This window comes from Oncorhynchus mykiss, chromosome 17 (assembly GCF_057628025.1).
Source record: "Oncorhynchus mykiss isolate SJ-2025 chromosome 17, ASM5762802v1, whole genome shotgun sequence".
Lineage (NCBI taxonomy): Eukaryota > Metazoa > Chordata > Actinopteri > Salmoniformes > Salmonidae > Oncorhynchus > Oncorhynchus mykiss.
The window spans coordinates 49,120,001-49,137,500 of NC_143038.1; the positions used below are offsets into that span (position 1 = coordinate 49,120,001).

The 17,500-nt window shown below is 45.0% G+C and overlaps 1 protein-coding gene across 41 annotated transcripts in view; it reads left to right on the top strand.

The window, feature by feature from the left end:
- Positions 1 to 17,500, top strand: part of LOC110516128 (transcription factor EB) — a 76,444-nt gene that overhangs the window by 53,775 nt on the left and 5,169 nt on the right. For 9 of the 41 annotated variants that reach the window (XM_090205778.1, XM_090205777.1, XM_090205782.1 and 6 more), the window contains 5 exons: positions 4,654 to 4,752; positions 4,854 to 5,051; positions 7,177 to 7,266; positions 14,303 to 14,420; positions 15,370 to 15,420. In XM_090205778.1, coding sequence (XP_090061904.1) covers positions 4,654 to 4,752; positions 4,854 to 5,051; positions 7,177 to 7,266; positions 14,303 to 14,420; positions 15,370 to 15,420 — 556 coding nt within the window. Of the gene's footprint in view, positions 1 to 4,653; positions 4,753 to 4,853; positions 5,052 to 7,176; positions 7,267 to 9,793; positions 10,182 to 12,036; positions 12,188 to 14,302; positions 14,421 to 15,363; positions 15,421 to 17,500 lie in introns of those variants that run through there. The other 32 variants (XM_090205788.1, XM_090205791.1, XM_090205787.1 and 29 more) reach the window with 9 other exon arrangements.

Here is a 17,500-nt window from a genome sequence, read left to right on the forward strand (position 1 = left end):
AGTCAAGGGGTGTGAATACTTTCTGAAGGCACTGTAGGTGAAAAAGAGAAAACATACTGGAGATGATAGAGAAAGGGTAGAGATTCAGGCAGAGAAAGAGAGGGGGATTTAGGAGAAGGGGTAATCCACTCACGTGTTGCTGAGGGTCAGCCAGCCTCACTGAGCTCCTCCTGGGTGCAGTGGAGGTGGTCAGGGCTGGATCACTTCTGCTAGGTGGACTGGACTAGAAAGTGGAAACAGCAAAGACCGAGAAGGAAACGGAGAGGGAAAGAAATACAGAGATAAAGAGACCGAGAATGAAACGGAGAGGGAAAGAAATACAGAGATAAAGAGACTGAGAAGGAAACGGAGAGGGAAAGAAATACAGAGATAAAGAGACTGAGAAGGAAACGGAGAGGGAAAGAAATACAGAGATAAAGAGACTGAGAAGGAAACGGAGAGGGAAAGAAATACAGAGATAAAGAGACTGAGAAGGAAACGGAGAGGGAAAGAAATACAGAGATAAAGAGACTGAGAAGGAAACGGAGAGGGAAAGAAATACAGAGATAAAGAGACTGAGAATAAAATGCGATGGAACAGCAACAAGGTAGGGTGACAGAGAATCAGTCTTCATCATGACATGGCACTGTGTGTGTGTGTGTGTGTGTGTGTGTGTGTGTGTGTGTGTGTGTGTGTGTGTGTGTGTGTGTGTGTGTGTGTGTGTGTGTGTGTGTGTGTGTGTGTGTGTGTGTGTGTGTGTGTGTGTGTGTGTGTGTGTGTGTGTGTGTGTGTGTGTGTGGTGTGTGACCGACAGAAGTAAGATACTGTACTGACAGCAGGAGATAAAGGTTATCTGACATTTTGTCTGATTCCACAGATGACAGTGAATGTTCGTATCAGTGTGTGTGAGGAGAGTACATTCTGTCTTTCTCTCAGTCTCTTTGTCATTTGTCAGTATCTCTGTTTCTTCTCTGTGTTGTGGGTTCATACTGTGTGTGTGTGTAATTTTCAGGGGAGGCGACGGTGGGTGAATTAGAATTATACATACATGTAGAAGTTAACTTCCTCCAAGTAGTGAGGAAGTCTCTGCTCTATATCTTCACCTCTGTACTGTTGACAACTGTTGGTCGAAAACCTATATCAGTCTTCCTGTCATTCCTTTCACTTAGTGCATGTGAAGTTTATTTGTTCTGACAGAGACATGAGTTATGACAAATAGATCTGACTGCTGTTACTGTTTTGTCCCTGTGGGCCCATAGCAATGTGTCACTGACAGTTTTTCTACTGTAAATAAACAGACCCACACTTACTCACGGGCATGCACACACACAGTAAGTGTGTACCATACTGTACTCTACCTTACTCTACTCTAACCTGCCCTATTCTACTCTACTCTAACCTGTCCTACTCTATTCTACTCTACCCTATTCTACTCTACTCTACCCTATTCTAGTCTACACTACCCTATTCTACTCGACCCTACCCTATTCTACTCTACCATACTCTGTTCTACTCTACCCTACCCTACTCTACCCTACCCTACTCTACCCTATTCTACTCTACCCATATTCTACCCTACCATACTCTGTTCTACTCTACCCTAGTCTACTCTACATATTCTACCCTACTCTACCATACTCTATTCTACTCGACCCTATTCTACTCTACCCTACCCTATTCTACTCTACTCTACCATACTCTGTTCTACTCTACCCTATTCTACTCTACCCTATTCTACCCTACCATACTCTGTTCTACTCTACCCTAGTCTACTCTACATATTCTACCATACTCTACCATACTCTATTCTACTCTACCCTATTCTACTATACCATACTCTATTCTACTCTACCCTACCATACTCTTTTCTACTCTACCCTATTCTACTCTGCCCTATTCGATTCTACCATACTCTGCCATACTCTACCATGCTCTATTCTACTAAACTCTACCCTATTCTACTTTACCCTACACTATTCTACCCTACCTTATTCTACTCTACCCTGTTCTACTCTGCCCTATTCTATTCTACTCTACCATACTCTACCATGCTCTATTCTACTAAACTCTACCCTATTCTACTCTACCCTACTCTATTCTACCCTACCTTATTCGACTCTACTCTAGCCTATTCTACTCTACCATATTCTACCCTACTCTACAATATTCTATTCTACCCTATTCTGCTCTACCATACTCTATTCTACTATACCCTACCCTATTCTACTCTACCCTATTCTACCATACTCTATTCTACTCTACCCTACTCTACCATACTCTATTCTACTCTACCATATTCTACTCTACCCTATTCTACTCTACCCTATTCTACCATACTCTATTCTACTCTACCCGATTCTACCATACTCTATTCTACTCTACCCTATTCTACTCTACCCTATTCAACCATGCTCTATTCTACTCTACCATACTATACTTTACTCTACCATACTCTATTCTACTCTACCCTACTCTACTCTACCCTACTCTACCCTATTCTACCCTATTGTACTCTACCCTATTCTACTCTACCCTACTCTATTCTACTCTACCCTACTTTACTCTACTCTACCCTATTCTACTCTACCCTATTCTACTCTACCCTACTCTATTCTATTCTTCCCTACTTTACTCTCTCCTACTTTAATCAACCTTATTCTACTCTATCCTACTCTATTCTACTCTACCCTACTTTACACTATTCTACTCTACCCCATTCTACTCTACCCTACTCTATTCTACTCTACCCTACTTTACTCTACTCTACCCTATTCTACTCTACCCTATTCTACCCTATTCTACTCTACCCTACTCTATTCTACTCTACCCTATTCTGCTGTACCCTATTCTACCCTATTCTACTCTACCCTATTCTACTCTACCCTATTCAACCATACTCTATTCTACTCTACCATACTATACTTTACTCTACCATACTCTATTCTACTCTACCCTACTCTACTCTACCCTATTCTACTCTACCCTATTCTACTCTACCCTATTCTACTCTACCCTACTCTATTCTACTCTACCCTACTTTATTCTACTCTACCCTATTCTACTCTACCCTACTCTATTCTACTCTACCCTACTTTATTCTACTCTACCCTATTCTACTCTACCCTACTCTATTCTATTCTACCCTACTTTACTCTCTTCTACTCTAATCTACCCTATTCTACTCTACCCTATTCTACCCTACTCTATTCTATTCTTCCCTACTTTACTCTCTCCTACTTTAATCAACCCTATTCTACTCTATCCTACTCTATTCTACTCTACCCTACTTTACACTATTCTACTCTACTCTATTCTACTCTACCCCATTCTACTCTACCCTACTCTATTCTACTCTACCCTACTTTACTCTACTCTACCCTATTCTACTCTACCCTATTCTACCCTATTCTACTCTACCCTACTCTATTCTATTCTACCCTACTTTACTCTATTCTACTCTACCCTATTCTACTCTACCCAATTCTACTCTACCCCATTCTACCATACTCTATTCTACTCTACCATACTATAATTTACTCTACCATACTCTATTCTACTCTACCCTATTCTACCCTATTCTACTCCACCCTACTCTATTCTACTCTACCCTATTTTACTCTGCTCTACCCTATTCTACTCCACCCTACTCTATTCTATTCTACCCTACTTTACTCTATTCTACTCTACCCTATTCTACTCTATCCTACTCTATTCTACTCTACCCTACTTTACTCTATCCTACTCTACTCTACCCTACTCTATTCTACTCTACCCTACTTTACTCTATTCTACTCTACCCTATTCTACTCTACCCTATTATACTCTACTCTATTCTACTCTACTCTATTATACTATACTCTACCACACTCTGCTCTATTATACTATACTCTACCACACTCTACTCTACCATATTCTATTCTACCCCATTCTACTCTACCATACTCTACTCTATTACTACCCTCTATTACTACCCCCTATTACTACCCCCCATTACTACCCCCTATTACTACCCCCTATTACTACCCCCTATTACTACCCCCTATTACTACCCCCTATTACTACCCTCTATTACTACCCCCTATTACTACCCCCTATTACTACCCCCTATTACTACCCTATATTACTACCCCCTATTACTACCCTCTATTACTACCCCCTATTACTACCCTCTATTACTACCCCCTATAACTACCCTCTATTACTACCCCCTATAACTACCCTCTATTACTACCCCCTATTACTACCCCCTGTTACTCCCTGGTCAGGCCTGGGGACTACAGGCTTTACTACGGCTCTACTGTAGGGTTACAGAAACAATGTTGAGGTTCCATACACAACAAACTGTTGTGGTATTGTGGCTCATACCAATGGACAACAAACTATTGTGGCTCATACTAATGGACAACAAACTATTGTGGCTCATACTAATGGACAACAAACTATTGTGGCTCATACTAATGGACAACAAACTATTGTGGCTCATACTAATGGACAACAAACTATTGTGGCTCATACTAATGGGCAATGGACAACCAGCACGCAATGGTAAATGAAGCTGTTGACATAGTTCAGAGAGAATTCAGTAATGTATGTCTGATATGATGAGCAGTTTGTCTGATTATGATGTCAACTGTGTTTAACTCTTGGTGTGGTGTGTTACTTGCGTGTGTTCAGGTGCAGACTCACCTGGAGAACCCTACAGACTACCACATTCGCCAGTCCCAGAGACAACAGGTGAAGGAGTACCTCTCCACCACCTACGCCACCAAGCAGGTACCTCACAGTCTGCCTCTTTCTCTCTGTCTCCATCTGTCTTGGTCTCTCTCCCTCCATCTCTTTCTTCAACACACTCTCTCTCTCTCCTCTCTGTGCAGACAGTACATGCAGTAACAGGGGTGGTCCAACCATCCCCTCCCCCCACTCTGGCCCCCCCGGGGGCCTCTTCCTCGGCCCCCCCTCCTCTCCACTCCCCCCGGCTCCGTACAGAGCAGCTCATCACAGGAAACAGCGCCCCTAACAGCCCCATGGCCATGCTCAACATCGGCTCCAGCCACGAGAACGAGGTACACGAGGTACTTACACACACACTTGCACACATACAATCCATACACACCCTCACACTCTCACACAGCAAATACACACACTCACACACAGCAAATACACACACTCACACACAGCAAATACACACACTCGCACACAGCAAATACACACACTCGCACACAGCAAATACACACACTCGCACACAGCAAATACACACACTCACACACAGCAAATACACACACTCACACACAGCAAATACACACACTCACACACAGCAAATACACACACTCATACACAGCAAATACACACACTCACACACAGCAAATACACACAGGGATCTCCAATGATTCTGGAGGGCTACTGGGTTGGAGACTTCAGGAATGCATACAGTTCATGAACACACAGATGCAAACGACTTATGCACACAATCACAACACAGATATACTCTCTCACACTCAACACAAACACACATGTTTGCACACACCGTTGTACTAAAGCTCATGTCTAGACAAACATAAAAGCCCGTCTCAGCTGTGATAATCTGTGAGAAAGTGATGTTCTGTAATTCACTGTATTTCTGAGGGGGCTGACCTGACCTCAACAAGACATAAATCATGGACACATTCCCTTGGTCCAAAAAGCCTAGAACGTGTGGGATTGAACATATAACCCTGCAATATCTCCTATACAACTTGATTACCAGGCTGTATAAAGAGAGGATTTAGGGATTACATTATATTATATTCACAGTTTATAAAGGCATCATTATGACAGCATTGCACCTTATTGTGATGGATTGCAACCTACCATCGTGTGTGTGTGTGTGTGTGTGTGTGTGTGTGTGTGCGCGCAAAGACCAGCTATTTATCTCGGTGGCATCCACAGACCCAGGGCCAGCTCTATAAAAGTGTTGTACAGCAGTGTGCACCCAAAGGTCACTGTGTTAGCTAACTGAGGCTAACTAGCTCTGATTATCATTGCACTTTAAATGCTCCATTATGGCCTCGCTAAAGTAATTACAGCTTAACGCATGACAGGGGGATAACACACACTGTAACGCCCTTTGAACCCCACAGACTTTGGTCCACACACACACACACTGGCGTAGCAACACATATAACTTAACTTCACCAGCATCTTCTACAGACCTGAGCAGACCAGCAACTGTAGAGGTCAGAAGTGCATCACTCAACTACAACGGACCAACAACAGAACAGTTAGTTAACCTCAACTAGCCTCAGCCTCAAGTCAGTTAACAGAACAGTTAGTTAACCTCAACTAGCCTCAGCCTCAAGTCAGTTAACAGAACAGTTAGTCAACTAGCATTCCGTATGTTGCAGTCCAGCCAAGGTGCATACTGTGCATTAAAGAAGCTTACTGTACAAGGTGCATACTGTGCATTAAAGAAGCTTACTGTACAAGGTGCATACTGTGCATTAAAGAAGCTTACTGTACAAGGTGCATACTGTGCATTAAAGAAGCTTACTGTACAAAGTGCATACTGTGCATCGAAGAAGCTTACTGTACAAGGTGCATACTGTGCATTGAAGAAGCTTACTGTACAAGGTGCATACTGTGCATTGAAGAAGCTTTCGGTACAAGGTGCATACTGTGCATTAAAGAAGCTTTCAGTACAAGGTGCATACTGTGCATTAAAGAAGCTTACTGTACAAGGTGCATACTGTGCATTAAAGAAGCTTTCGGTACAAGGTGCATACTGTGCATTAAAGAAGCTTACTGTACAAGGTGCATACTGTGCATTAAAGAAGCTTACTGTACAAGGTGCATACTGTGCATTAAAGAAGCTTACTGTACAAGGTGCATACTGTGCATTAAAGAAGCTTACTGTACAAGGTGCAAGAGATGGTCAATAAAAAGTTAATGATAACTTTTCACGTAATTCATTTTAACAACCTTTTTCCAGAGAGCTGGCTCACACTTCAGTGTTAATGCATTGCATATTATATAGGGTACTTCATTCACCACCAGTGTGTAGCACATCTGCAAGAAACGTCTGGCATGATAATGAAGTTGATATACTCAGTTTGCACAACATGGCTGCCTTGGTCTGTCTGTATATGATTTGGCATCACTGATCTTAGTGTACTTGAATGTATAACTCTTTAAACAGTTTTCCCCTCCTTGTTCTTGGCACAGATGGATGAGGTCATCGATGACATCATCAGCATGCAGTCGAGCTATGATGACATCCAGCAGTACATTGACCCTGTTCAGATGTCCAACACAGTAAGTATTACACCATACAGTCAACCTGGGTGGGATTGTCAAGGTTTGAACACTTCTGAACTGGGTTGAAATGACTATTCAAGGGATTATGTGGGTTAGGTGGGTTGGGTTGGGTGGGTTAGGTGGGTTGGGTGGGTTAGGTGGGTTGGGTGGGATAGGTGGGTTGGGTGGGTTAGGTGGGTTAGGTGGGTTGGGTGGGTTAGGTGGGTTGGGTGGGTTGGGTGGGTTAGGTGGGTGGGTTGGGTGGGTTATGTGGGTTGGGTGGGTTAGGTGGATGTGTGTTGAGATGAATAGATTCGACTAATATACTGAAGAAAAATATAAACGCAACATGCAACCATTTCAACGATTTGAGTTACAGCTCATATAAGGAAATCAGTCAATTGAAATGAATAAATTAGGCCCTAATCTGTGGATTTCACATGACTGGTCAGGTGTGCAGGGAGGGGAGGGCATAGACCCACCCACTTGGCAGCCAGGCCCTACCAATCAGAATGAGTTATTCCCCACAAAAGGGCTTTATTACAGACAGAAATACTCCTTAATTTCATCAGCTGTCCGGGTGGCTGGTCTCAGACGATCCCACAGGTGAAGAAACCAGAAGTGGAGGTCCTGGGCTACCATGGTTACACGTGATCTGCGGTTGTGAGGCCGTTTGGACGTACCGCCAAATTCCCTAAAATGACATTGGAGAACGCTTTTGGTAGAGAAATGAACATGACATTTTCTGGCAACAGCTCTGGTGGACATTCCTGCAGTCAGCATGTCAACTGCACACTCTCTCAAAACTTAAGACATCAATGGCATTGTGGTGTGTGACAAAACTGTACATTTTAGAGTGACCTTTTATTTTCCCCAGTACAAGTCATCATGCAGTTTAATCAGCTTCTTTTTTGTGTCTTTTTTGTTGTGATTTTTACCCCCTTTTCCGTGGTGTCCAATTGTTAGTAGTTACTATCTTGTCTCATCGCTACAACTCCCGTACGGGCTCGGGAGAGACGAAGGTCGAAAGCCATGTGTCCTCCGAAACACAACCCAACCATGCCGCACTGCTTCTTAACACAGCGCGCATCCAACCTGGAAGCCAGCCGCACCAATGTGTCGGAGGAAACACTGTACACCTGGCGACCTTGGTTAGCGCGCACTGCGCCAGGCCCGCCACAGGAGTTGCTGGTGCGCGATGAGACAAGGATATCCCTGCCGGACGATTGTGTGTCGCCCCACTGACCTCCCGGTCGCGGCTGGCTGTGTCAGAGCCTGGGCGCGAACCCAGAGTCTCTGGTGGCGCAGCGCATTAGATCACTGCGCCACCCGGGAGGCCCTTAATCAGCTTCTTAATATGCCACACCTATCAGGGTAGATGGATTCTCTTGGTAAAGGATAACTGCTCACTAACAGGGATGTTTTATTTCAGCTCATGGGACAAACACTTTACATGCTGCGTTTATATTTTTGTTCAGTATAGTTTATGATCAGTCTTCCAGTGGGCTATTTTAGGTTTGTTCCCTCTCTGCCCTTTGCGTACTCTTATTGACGTTCCTCTACCCATTTCTCACCACTTCCTGCCTCTCCCGTGTCCTTTCTCACCCCTCGCTCACCCCTCTCTGTCCCTATCTACCTCTCTCACCCCTCGCTCACCCCTCTGTCCCTATCTACCTCTCTCACCCCCCTCTGTCCCTATCTACCTCTCTCACCCCTCTCTCACCCCTCTCTGTCCCTATCTAACTCTCACCCCTCGCTCACCCTTCTCTGTCCCTATCTACCTCTCTCACCCCTCTCTCACCCCTCTCTGTCCCTATCTACCTCTTTCACCCCTCTCTCACCCCTCTCTGTCCCTATCTACCTATTTCACCCCTCTCTCACCCCTCTCTGTCCCTATCTACCTCTCTCACCCCTCGCTCACCCCTCTCTGTCCCTATCTACCTCTCTCACCCCTCTCTCACCCCTCTGTCCCTATCAACCTCTTTCACCCCTCTCTCACCCCTCTCTGTCCCTATCTACCTCTCTCACCCCTCTCTGTCCCTATCTACCTCTCTCACCCCTGTCTTACCCCTCTCTGTTCTATTTTGGTCTCAGTCCACCCCTCCCTGTGTGAGTTAATGGGGTGATTATGCAGACTCTTCAGTACTAAGGCTGTGACTGGGCTCTGAGGGAGAAAGAGACTCGTTGTTCCGTCTATCAGAATCCCTCCATCTTAAGCTACAGACTCTTTTGTATGTTTGTGTCCTATTTGAGAACTACTGTTGTTGTCATTGCTGTTGCATTTAGCTTCCCAAATGTCAAAATGGCCGATATTTGATGTTGGTGGGGGGGCAGTGGGCCTGTGGTTTTTTGTTACTCAGAGTTTAATGAATAACTGCTGATCAATATTGGCTTCAATTAGCTGTCTGGTGCTGCTGCCTTCCCACCCCAGGGGAACCCTTCAGTTGTTTTAAAGGACTTGATTTTAAATGATTGATGTGAAGTGCTGCAGTTTTGAAAGAGAGAGGAAGAGGGGCATTCCTAGCCCTAAAAAAGTCTGTGGTCTGAGAGCGTCTTTCTTCGAGCAGAAGCACAGAGCTCTGTGTTTAAAAGGAATGGCTCCGAATTAACAATTAAACCACCGCTAGTTAGAGTACAACTTGTTTACAAGGCATTTGGAAAGGGAGGAAGAGGGAAGGAGAGGTGGAGGAGGAGGGGAATGGGGGATGTGGGAAAAACAGGCTGAAAGTCCAGTTAGGGGAAAGTTCATTGTGTAGAAGAGAGAGGGATTTGGTGAGATTGGTTAGTCTCTGAGGAGGGCTGGAGCGAGTCAGTGAGTCAGTGTGAGAGAGTAAGAGGGAGAGTGCACGGACCCAGAGAAGGAAGAAAGGATGAAGGAGATGAATAAGACGTATGCCATCGTGGAGGTGATAGATGGGGAACAGATCCAACTGGTAAGAGGTCTGCGCTCTGGTTTGTGTGTGTGTCTGTGTGTGTGCGTGCATTTGTGTGTGTGGTTGGGAAATATGTATATATGTGTATTTGTTCACCCAGCTTGGTCAGTAGTGAGGCATTAGAGTTAGGAGAGTTATGCCCCCCTCCCTCATGACCCCTCTCTGGATTGGCTGGGGCTGGGGCAGGGCGGGTCATCTCTAACTCCCAGCCTCGAGTCTCTGATTAGGGGATGAGTCTAGTCCTCAGGCCCCTGGGACTGGTGCTGCAGGCTGGAGGCTGGAAGGAAGCAGCACTTTGATATGGGAGCGGTTGAGCTGAGCTCTATCGCTGTGGGCAAACTTCCAGTGAGGGACACGCTCGGCCATTAGAGAGAACTGCATGGGACATTAACTGTCTGGCATGACAGCGTAAAGGTCACTGCTGGCTTCTCCCCTGTCTCCCTGCTCTATCCCGTGTTGGTGGGTGTGTGGAATAGAAGGGCATTCGCTGGGTTTATCTCTTGGTGTTCTTGGCTCTTGATCACTGAGTGTTGTGTTGGGTGTGTGTGATTACATAATATTCAATATCATAGTCATTGATTAGATTTAGCTGTTTGGCAATTGATTGCTTCTCCAGGAGCTAAACTGAGCAGTGTGATTTGCATGCTGGGACAGTGGTATTAAGTGTCTCTATGCATAGATTCAGCCCTCTGTATGGAGTATTGATGGTGAGGGAGATCAGGTATTCCCATCGCATTGCTACAAGTTTGCACCAGATGTGCAGCAAATCAGCTGAAAAATATGTGCTTGTTTTTTTTTGTTCCGTAGACTTAATATGCAGACCTCTAAACAGTTATGCTGTTCTCTCAGTCTCTGTCAAGGTCCCTGTGCTCTGCTGAGACGTTTAGAATGATATCCCTCAGGACTAATGTTAGTTACCTTACAAATCTTCTCTCTGCTTTTGGAGGTTCTTTCCTCGTTAACTTTCCTTAAACACTGAGTTTTCCCCTTAATGAATGAATTTCCTCTGCTAATCTGTGAGCAGGATTATCATGGTAAACTCCCTGGAATCTGTGGAATCTGGGAGTTTAAGGAAAGCTTGGGAACGCCACTGAGAGAATACCAGGCATGACTGACCTGCGAGAGTGAGAGTTTGTTTAAAATGGACGGTATTGGGTCATGCTGATTGTGTGTAGGATGGGAGACAGTCACAGAGAGGGGAGAGGAAGGGACAAGGAGAGGAGAGGGTTACACCTAACTCTTAACTTCATGTCCCAGATTTAAAATAAAGGAGAGGAAGACCCTACTGAAGATGCCATTTCCTTTTGATCAGTGTACTGTAGATCTGTTTGCTTCATGAGTGACCAGAGGTCTCCGTCCACAGCGGTCTGTTTTGAACCTGTGGTTTAACTGTGTGAGTGAGACCTGGCTGCTCGTCAGTCGTCTCAGTCATAAGGGATCTATCTACCTGTTATCCGTCAAGCCTCATTAGTATTGCAAAGGAGATCTTCAGCCACATCCTCTTGTGTGAAATTCAAAGTGTTTCTTTATTACTGGAAGATTCATCATCAAATCCCTTATCAGGGTGCTTGACTAGTAGTAGCCCATAGAGCCTGCTACGTAACAGCTAAACAACCTCTACACAACCTCTACAGAGGAGACCGCTAGTCTTCCAAACAGAGGCTGGGTTAGAGATATGGTCAGAGAATAAAGCTATAGAGATAAGAAGAGAGATGGACCGATAGTCAATAAATGTGTGTCTGTCAGAGCAGAGGCAGTTAGAGGCAGTAGTTTCCAGGTGTGATATTGGCCTGTTATCTTCTGCTATCTGCTCTTTACAGCCACTAAACATGTAACACACTGTGTGTTTATTAAGTTCCCTCAGGCTCAGAGGACTAACCAGGGTTACGCACAATATGATGCCATACAACTCCCAGGAGACACTGACTTCACCATTCTGTCTTCGAATTGTCTCCCTCTGTCAAGGGGCTTTATTGGCCTGGGAAACAGATGTTAACATTGCAAAAGCAAGAGAAATGGATAATAAACAACAGTGAAATAAACAATCAAAAATCAACAGCAAACATTACACTCCAGTTCCAAAGGAATAGAGACATTTCAAATGTCATGTTATGGCTGTATACAGTGTTGTAATGATGTGGAAATACTTAAAGCACATGTTATGGCTGTATACAGTGTTGTAATGATGTGGAAATACTTAAAGCACATGTTATGTCTGTATACAGTGTTGTAATGATGTGGAAATACTTAAAGCACATGTTATGTCTGTATACAGTGTTGTAATGATGTGGAAATACTTAAAGCACATGTTATGGCTGTATACAGTGTTGTAATGATGTGGAAATACTTAAAGCACATGTTATGGCTGTATACAGTGTTGTAATGATGTGGAAATACTTAAAGCACATGTTATGGCTGTATACAGTGTTGTAATGATGTGGAAATACTTAAAGCACATGTTATGTCTGTATACAGTGTTGTAATGATGTGGAAATACTTAAAGCACATGTTATGTCTGTATACAGTGTTGTAACAATGTAGAAATACTTAAAGCACATGTTATGGCTGTATACAGTGTTGTAATGATGTGGAAATACTTAAAGCACATGTTATGTCTGTATACAGTGTTGTAATGATGTGGAAATACTTAAAGCACATGTTATGGCTGTATACAGTGTTGTAATGATGTGGAAATACTTAAAGCACATGTTATGGCTGTATACAGTGTTGTAATGATGTGGAAATACTTAAAGCACATGTTATGTCTGTATACAGTGTTGTAATGATGTGGAAATACTTAGAGCACATGTTATGGCTGTATACAGTGTTGTAATGATGTGGAAATACTTAAAGCACATGTTATGGCTGTATACAGTGTTGTAATGATGTGGAAATACTTAAAGCACATGTTATGGCTGTATACAGTGTTGTAATGATGTGGAAATACTTAAAGCACATGTTATGGCTGTATACAGTGTTGCAATGATGTGCAAATACTTAAAGCACAAAATGGAAAATAAATCAACATAAATATGGGTTGTATTTACAATGGTGTTTGTTCTTCACTGGTTGCCATTTTCTTGTGGCAACCGTTCACAAATATTGCTGCTGTGATGGTATTTCACCCAATAGATATGGGAGATTATTCAAATTGTATTTGTTTTCATGTTCTTTGTGGGTCTGTGTAATCTGAGGGAAATATGTTACTCTCAGTCTCACTCTCTCTGTCTCTCTCTGTCTCTCTCTTTCTCAATCAATTAATTGAGGGTGATCTCAGGAAACAGTGTTTATGAAATAAAAATGTATTCCTAGGTTGTGTTTCGTGCATGGTTTCCTGAATTTTGTTGTGTATCAGGCTATCAAACAACCGCAAGGGCTTAACGTGGGCTCTAAACTGCCCTGAAAATAGAGTGGCTTGTAAGAATAGTTTATTTAACTATCATTTCCTCATCTAAAGGATGTGTGTCACGTTCTGACCTTTATTTCCTTTGTTTTGTATTTATTTAGTATGGTCAGGGCGTAAGTTGGGGTGGGCAGTCTATGTTGGTTTTTCTATGTTTAGTTTCTGTTTCGGCCTAGTATGGTTCTCAATCAGAGGCAGGTGTCGTTAGTTGTCTGATTGAGAATCATACTTAGGTAGCCTGGGTTTCACTGTTGGTTTGTGGGTGTTTGTTTCCGTGGGTGTGTTAGTCGCCACATGGTACTGTTTCGGTTTTTGTAGATTACATGTTATCGTTTATTGTTTTTGTTTGAGTGTTCATTTTGTCTTTATTAAAATATCGTCATGAACACTTCCCACGCTGCATCTTGGTCCGATCCTTACTCCTCTTCAGACGAAGAGGAGATCTGCCATTACAATGTGCTTGGTGTCGTTGTTGGAACCCATTCTTCATTGAACTTGATAGGAGAGTAAGTGACCAGTCACTTGTATGAGATTAAGTGAAGATACTTCATCTGAAGGATGCATGCAATAACCCCTGTTTAACCCTTCAATCTCTTCTTTCTCATGGATTCTAATCTCACAAAGAGAGTGACCCGAATGACCAATCCTCTGTGTTATTGATATTTTTGAGTGAATGTAGGTTACGCGATGCTCATTCTGATGTGTGTTCCCTCCTCAGCTCCCTCTGTCCAGCAGTCACCTGGACGTGTACACAGGCCCTGGGATGACCGGTCAATCCATTGCCATGACCAGCAACTCCTGCCCTGCCAACCTGGCCATCAAACGAGAGCTGACGGGTAGGACCAATCACAGCCGCAGGCACAGCCATGGCAACCAATCATAGACAAGCTTAGTCACACAGCAAACACACAGCTCTCAGAGAAATAGCAACCAATCAGAGATAGACCTGCAAGCCAAAATGGTTTCCTACCAGTTTTCCCGCCTGGTTTCCGAGGTCTCAATCAGATGCTGAGTAAACCAGGATATAAGAGGAGGCTGGTGGAAGGAGCTATAGGAGGACAGGCTCATTGTAATGGCTGGAATGGAATGAATGGAACGGTATCAAACACATGGAAACCACATGTTTTACTCCATGCCATTATAATAGGCCCGTCCTTTTACAGCTCCTCCCACCAGCCTCCTCTGCAGGGTCGATTTTTCTCAAAACGACCGGTTCATTGAACGTAATTTCTACTGTGATGGAATTCAATTAATAATTGAAGCAATGTAGTTCCTCATTGACAGTTATTGTGAAGGCCAGCCTGTGAGTTACATCAATCAGCTCAGGTTTCCTTTAGGAATGTTTCTCAGGACATACCGTCTCATAGGGACGTACATACCGTCTCATAGGGACGTACATACCGTCTCATAGGGACGTACATACCGTCTCATAGGGACGTACATACCGTCTCATAGGGACGTACACACCGTCTCATAGGGACGTACATACCGTCTCTGAGGGACGTACATACCGTCTCATAGGGACGTACATACCGTCTCATAGGGACGTACATACCGTCTCTGAGGGACGTACATACCGTCTCATAGGGACGTACATACCGTCTCATAGGGACGTACATACCGTCTCATAGGGACGTACATACCGTCTCATAGGGACGTACATACCGTCTCATAGGGACGTACATACCGTCTCTAGGTTTTTTTTGGCAGCTGATAGTAGTTAGTGTTGATGAGTTGTGTGAGGACAGTGTTAGTTCATTGCTTGTTGTTTTTGTCAAGATGCAGAAGCCCGTGCGATGGCCAAGGAGAGACAGAAGAAAGACAACCACAACCTGAGTGAGTTTATTCTGCCCTTCCCCCTTTCCCTTTCCCTTGCTCTCTCTGTCTCTCTGTCTCTCTGTCTTTCTCTATATCTCTCCCTCTCTCTCTCTCTCACCCTCTCTCTCCCTCTCTCTCTCTCTCACCCTCTCTCTCCCTCTCTCTGTCTCTCTCCCTCCCCCTCTCTCTCTGTCTCTCTCGCTCTCTCTCTCGCTCTCTCTCTCGGTCTCTCTAGCTCTCTCTCTCGGTCTCTCTGTGTCTCTCTCTCTCTCTCTCTCTGTGTCTCTCTCTCTCTCGCTCCCTCTGTCTCTCGCTCCCTCTGTCTCTCGCTCCCTCTGTCTCTCTCTCTCTGTCTCCCTTGCAAAACACAACTTTTTACAATCTCTCTCTGTTTAAAGTACACCTCTATCTCTCTCTCTCTGTTTAAAGTACACCTCTATCTCTCTCTCTCTCAATTTAAATTACACCTCTATCTCTTTCCCTCTCTCTTTCACACACACACACACACACACACACACACACACACACACTGTGGTAATTCAGCTGATACAGGGCAACCCACAGGTGGATGTTTAACCCACACTTTCTGCTGCTCTGACACTAAAGTCTAATTGCCTGTCACACTAGTTTTTTATGTGTAGTGCCTGTGTTAAATCAAATCAAATCAAAATGGTATTTGTCATATATGCTGAATACAACAGGTGTAGACGTTACAGTGAAATGCTTACTTACAAGCCCTTAACCAAAAATGCAGTTTTAAGAACATCAAAGAGCAGCAGTAAAATAACAATAGCGATGCTATATACAGGGGGTACTGGTACACAGTCAATGTGGGGGGGTACAGGTCAATGTGCGGGGGTACAGGTCAATGTGTGGGGGTACAGAGTCAATGTGCGGGGGTACAGGTCAATGTGCGGGGGTACAGGTCAATGTGCGGGGGTACAGGTCAATGTGCGGGGGTACAGGTCAATGTGCGGGGGTACAGGTCAATGTGCGGGGGTACAGGTCAATGTGCGGGGGTACAGGTCAATGTGCGGGGGTACAGAGTCAGTGTGGGGGGGTACAGGTCAATGTGCGGGGGTACAGGTCAATGTGCGGGGGTACAGGTCAATGTGCGGGGGTACAGGTCAATGTGCGGGGGTACAGGTCAATGTGCGGGGGTACAGGTCAATGTGCGGGGGTACAGAGTCAGTGTGGGGGGGTACAGAGTCAATGTGCGGGGGTACAGGTCAATGTGCGGGGGTACAGGTCAATGTGCGGGGGTACAGAGTCAGTGTGCGGGGGTACAGGTCAATGTGCGGGGGTACAGAGTCAGTGTGCGGGGGTACACAGTCAATGTGCGGGGGTACAGAGTCAATGTGCGGGGGTACAGGTCAATGTGCGGGGGTACAGAGTCAATGTGCGGGGGTACAGAGTCAGTGTGCGGGGGTACAGGTCAATGTGCGGGGGTACAGAGTCAGTGTGCGGGGGTACACAGTCAGTGTGCGGGGGTACAGGTCAATGTGCGGGGGTACAGAGTCAATGTGCGGGGGTACACAGTCAATGTGCGGGGGTACAGAGTCAATGTGCGGGGGTACAGGTCAATGTGCGGGGGTACAGAGTCAGTGTGCGGGGGTACAGAGTCAGTGTGCGGGGGTACAGAGTCAGTGTGCGGGGGTACAGAGTCAGTGTGCGGGGGTACAGGTCAATGTGCGGGGGTACAGGTCAATGTGCGAGGGTACAGAGTCAATGTGCGGGGGTACAGGTCAATGTGCGAGGGTACAGAGTCAATGTGCGAGGGTACAGGTCAATGTACAGGTCAATGTGCGGGGGTACAGGTCAATGTGCGGGGGTACAGAGTCAATGTGCGGGGGTACAGGTCAATGTGCGGGGGTACAGGTCAATGTGCGAGGGTACAGAGTCAATGTGCGAGGGTACAGGTCAATGTGCGGGGGTACAGGTCAATGTGCGGGGGTACAGGTCAATGTGCGGGGGTACAGAGTCAGTGTGCGGGGGTACAGAGTCAGTGTGCGGGGGTACAGAGTCAGTGTGCGGGGGTACAGAGTCAGTGTGCGGGGGTACAGAGTCAGTGTGCGGGGGTACAGAGTCAGTGTGCGGG